This window comes from Penaeus monodon, chromosome 35 (genome assembly GCF_015228065.2).
Source record: "Penaeus monodon isolate SGIC_2016 chromosome 35, NSTDA_Pmon_1, whole genome shotgun sequence".
Classification (NCBI taxonomy): Eukaryota; Metazoa; Arthropoda; class Malacostraca; order Decapoda; family Penaeidae; genus Penaeus; species Penaeus monodon.
Window position 1 is genome coordinate 22,686,158 of NC_051420.1, and position 4,864 is coordinate 22,691,021.

Consider the following 4,864-nt stretch of genomic DNA (forward strand, 5'->3'; position numbering starts at 1 on the left):
CTTTTCCCCCCCCCCCCCCGTCTATCCCATTCCTCCTTCAACCCACCAACCTCCTCCTCCGCCTCCTCCTCTTTAACCTCAACCATCCCCCTCTCCTCATCCTTCTCACCTAGTTGCTCTTCTCCCCCTCCACTCTTCTTGTTCAACCTCTTCTTCTCTTTTTATTCTTCTTCTTCCTCTTCCTCTTCCTCCCCTTGCTTTCTCTCCTCCTCCTCCTCTTCCTCCCCTTGCTCTCTCTCCTCCTCCTCTTGTTCTCTTTTTTCTCCTCCCCCTCCTCTCCTCTAAGTACCCCCCACCCCCCACTATTGCTCCTCTACCCCCGCCTGCAGCGAAGGATCTCAACGCAGGAGTTCGGACGGGGAAATCCCCTGCACGCGGCCACACCAAGAACACTGAAAATTGTTGTTTTTCTTTTCTATTTTTCCCTTTTTTTTTTTTTCCCTTCTTCTTTTCCCCCCCTTCTCTCTCTTTCTTTTCCTTTTTTTTTTTTTTTTTTTTTTCTTTTTTCTTATTCTCTCTTTCCTTCCTCCTTCTCTTTTTTCCCCTTCTCTCTTGCCTCTTTTTTTTTCTTTCTCTCTTTTCCTTTCTCTGTCTCCTCCTCTCCTCTCCCCTCTCTCCTCTCCTTCCTTTTCTTCTCTCTCCTCTCCCCCTCTTCTCTCTTCCCTTTCTCCCCTTTTCCCTTTCTCTTTTCTCTTCTTTCTTTCTTCCATCATTCCATCCATCCTTCGTTCCCTGCCTCCTTCACTCTCCCTCCTCCTCCTCTTCACTACTGTCTGCCTGCCTCTCTCCCTTTCACACGAAAAATAAATTCAAAGCGCGAGAAAAGATTTTCACAAGTTGCCCGAAGTGAAAGCATGAAAGATTTCCCCGAAACCCTTAGTGTAGGAAAACCCGTGAATAATGTTATTAACCCCTCGCTCCCACCCCAAAGAAATTAATGGGAAAAACTTTGCTAATGACACGGTAAGATTGACATGATAATTATATCCGTCGGTTCACGTAAACCCCTGCGAGCCAAAATGTGGTACAATATGATTTAACTTTCTTGTACGTTCCCGTGTGTCCATATGAACTAAGGATCTCTGGTGTATACTGTACACTGCACACTGTTTGGCAGTGTACAATATGGTTATTGTTTTCAACTCCTGTATACTCTTTGAGAAGTGCAAATGTACCGCTCAAGGTGCATGTACCCCAAGTTGAGTACCCCAGTTGTAAAGTGGCAAGATTACTTCTGTAGCAACAACTTCTCGAAATACTCTCAATAACATTATCATTATCGCCATCATTACTGTCAATCACTATCAACGTCATCAGTATCGCTGTTGCCATCTCACTCTCCCTCCATCCACACTCTTCCAACTCCATAGCCTACCCTTTAATGCTCAAAATGTAGTCCCTATCCACTCTCACCTTTGCCTATCCTGCTATCCACGCAGCTCATACCCCCTTCCCCTACCCCTACCGCTTTGCTTGTCAGACGAGCATGCACGTGTCTTCTTCAACTGCAGCTGCATGGGCGTGGTTCAGTGGGTGGGCGTGCTTGGTTTATGCAGCTACCTTCCTTAAACAGACTGGTGCGTCACACCACGTAGGCTTCATGGGTTGGGGCTCCGAGAGAGGACGTGGGGAGGAGAAGGAGAGGGAGGGAACAGAGTGAAGGGGAGGAGGAGGATGGGGAGAAGGAGAGGGAGGGAAACAGGGAAGGGGAGGAGGGGTGGGGGAGGGAGGGAGGGAACAGAGTGAAGGGGAGGGGAGGAGGGGGAAGGGAGGGGGGGAAACAGAGTAAAGGGGGAGGGGATGGGGGTAGCGGGAGAATCAAAGTAGGCGGGAGGGGAAGGGCGGGGTGAGTGGGGGGGGGGGATAGTGGGGAGGTGAGGAAAGTGCGGAAGGGGGGGGGAAAGAGGGAGAGACGAAAGAACGGGGATAATGTGGAGCCGGGAAGGCGGCTGGGAGGGAGGAGGGGGACGAAGGGGTTTTAGGGGGGGCGGGGGGGAAGGGGGAGGGGGGAAGGGGAGGGGACGATTGGGTGGGAAGGGGGGGGTGGGGGCCCAGGTGGCTGGCATGTAAAGGCCGGATGGTGGAGATGATGGCGGTAGATAGATGACCGTTTTAATGGGTGGATTAATAGAGAAAAAGATAAAAGGGTGAATAAACGGAGGGTTGAAGTAAAGTAGGAGGAAGAAAAGAGAAAAAAGAGTAAGAAAGAGGACAGGGCAGGGGGGGGAAAAGCTCGGGTAAGAGAGGGGGGGGGAAAAAAAAAAGAAAGAGAAAGAGAGAGAGAGAGAGAAAAAGAGGAGAAAAGAGAGAGGGGAGAGAGAGAGAGAGAGAGGGAGAAGAAGAGAGAGAGAGGGAGAGAGAGAAAGAGAGAGAGAGAAGAGGGGGAAAAGAAGAAGAGAGGAAGGGGGGAGAGAGAGAGAGAGAGAAGAGAGAGAAGGAGAGAGAAAGGAGAGAGAGAGAGAGAGAGAGGGGAAGAGAGAGGAGAGAGGAGAGAGAGGAGAGAGGGGAGAGAGAAGAGAGAGAGAGAGGGAGAGGAGAGAGAGAGAGGAGAGGGGGGAGGAGAGAGAGAGAGAGAGAGAGAGAGAGAGAGAGAGAGAGAGAGGGGGACGGAGGGAGAGGGCGGAGGGAGGCGGGAGGGAGGGAGGGGGAGGGGGAGGGAAGGGGGAGGGGAAAGGGGGAGGGGAGAAGGGAGGGAAGGAAGAGGAAGGGGAGAGGAGGAGAGAGGAGAGAGGAGAGGAGAGAAGGAGGAAAAGAGGGGAGAGGAGAGAGAGAGAGAGAGAAGAGAGAGAGAGGAGAGAGAGAGAAAGAAGAAAGAGAGAGACAGAGAGAGAAGAGAGAGGAGAGAGAGAGAGAGAAAGAGAGAGAGAAGGGGGAAAGAGAGAGAGAGAGAGAAGAAGAAGAGAAGAGAGAGAGAGAAAAAGAGAGAGGAGAGAAGAAAAAAGAGGAAAAAGAAAGAGAGGAGAGAGAGAGGAGAGAAGGAAGGAGAGAGAGAAGAAAGAGAGAAAGGAGAAAGAGAGAGAAGGAGAGAGAGGAAAAAGAAGAGAGAGAGAGAAGAGAGAGAAGGGGGAAAAAAAAAGAAGGAAAAAAAAAAAAAAAAAAAAAGAAAAAAAGAAAGAAAAAGAAGAGAAAAGAAAAAAAAGAGAAAAGAAAGAAAAGGAGAAAAAAAAAAAAAAAAAGAAAGAAAAAAGGTTAAACAAAAAAAGAAAAAAAAAAAAAAAAAAAAAAAAAAATTTATAATAAATTTTATTTATTTAATTTATAATATATTATAAATATATAATATAAAATAATATTTAAAAATTTAAAAATAATATATAATATATATTATAATATAAAATATTATTTATTTAATATTTTTATATTTTTTATATAAATATATAATATAATATTATAAATTATTATTTAATATAAAAAAAAATTTTATATATAGATTTAAATTTATTATAAATATATATATATATATATTAAAATATAATAAATAATAATTTTAAATATATTATTATATTTATTATATGTTTGATTTTGTTTTGAAGATAGTATAATATAAAAAATTTTAAAAAAAATATATAATTTTAAATATATAATATAAAAAATAAAAAAAGCAAAAAGAAAAAAAAATAAGAAAGAAATAAATTTTAATAAATAAAAAAAATTAAAAAAGGATTTAAAATTTAAAAAATTTTTAAGAAAAAAAAAAAAAAAATAAAAAAATAAAAAAAAAAAAAAAAATAAATATTAAAAATTAATTAAATTTTAAAAAAAAAAAAAATTATTTTTTTTAAATTTTTAAAAAAAAAAAATAAAAAAAAAAATTTTTTAAAAGAAAATAAAATTTTTAATTAAAAAAAATTTAAATTTTTTAAAATATAATTTTTTAAAAAAAAAATAAAATATATTTTTTGGAAAAAATAAAATTAAATAAATATAGAATAATAAAATATTAAAATATAAATAAAATTAAATATTATATAATTAAATAAAAAAAATTTAAAAATATAATTAAAAAATATTATATTAAAAAAAAAAAAAAATTTTTATATAAAAAAAAAAATAAAAACAAAATAAATAAAAAACAAAAAAAATAATAACAAAAAAAAAAAACAAAAAAAAAAACAAAAAAAATTATAATATCCAAATAAAAACAAACCCTAAATAAAAAAAACCAAAAAATATATATATATCCAAAAAAATAATAATCAAAAAATATAAAACCAAATAAAAAAATATACCCATAAAAATAATAAATTTTAAATAATATTATATAATACATTTTTTATTTTTAACTTACAATAATAAACCAATAAAAAAATAATTTCGAAATTTTTTCAAGAGTACAACAACAAAACATAGAACACAAAATAAAAATAACAAAAAAAACCCCCCATTTCAAAAACCTTTAAAAAACCAACCCGAAAAGAAAAGAAAAAAAATATACAAAAGAAAAAGAGAAAAAAGGGAAGGGAAAATAAAAAGAACCCCCACCCCCAACCCCCTGCCCCAAGGGGGAAACCCGAAATGCAGCCTACCTGACGAGGCCTTTGCGCAGGGGGAAAGCGCGTGGAAAATTTAGGAAGGGAATGTGGGGTTTTCCCCGCGGTTGGCCCCCATTCCAATCCTCTCATACTTGATCCCCGAGCGGTCTCCTTCCATCCAGGGGTCCCCGGTAGCGCAGTATCCGTTAACAAAGATCTTTTGTGGAGGGGGGGGGGGGACGGAAAAAATAGTTGAAGATATTGAAAAAGGGGGAATGATTGATGAATGAAAAGACCCAAAAAGAATAAGACAAATGGGTGCATTTCAAGGCGAGGAAAAAAAAAGAAAAATCAAAAAATTTTTTCCCGGGGAAGGGAAAAACCCTTTCTTT

General features: G+C 38.4%; 1 protein-coding gene across 1 annotated transcript in view; it reads left to right on the forward strand.

Moving 5' to 3' along the window:
- The first annotated feature begins 1,486 nt into the window (after positions 1 to 1,486).
- Positions 1,487 to 4,864, forward strand: part of LOC119595267 (transcription factor TBF1-like) — a 16,102-nt gene continuing 12,724 nt past the window's right edge. The window contains exon 1 of the mRNA XM_037944427.1: positions 1,487 to 1,591. Coding sequence (XP_037800355.1) covers positions 1,487 to 1,591 — 105 coding nt within the window. The remainder of the gene's footprint in view (positions 1,592 to 4,864) is intronic.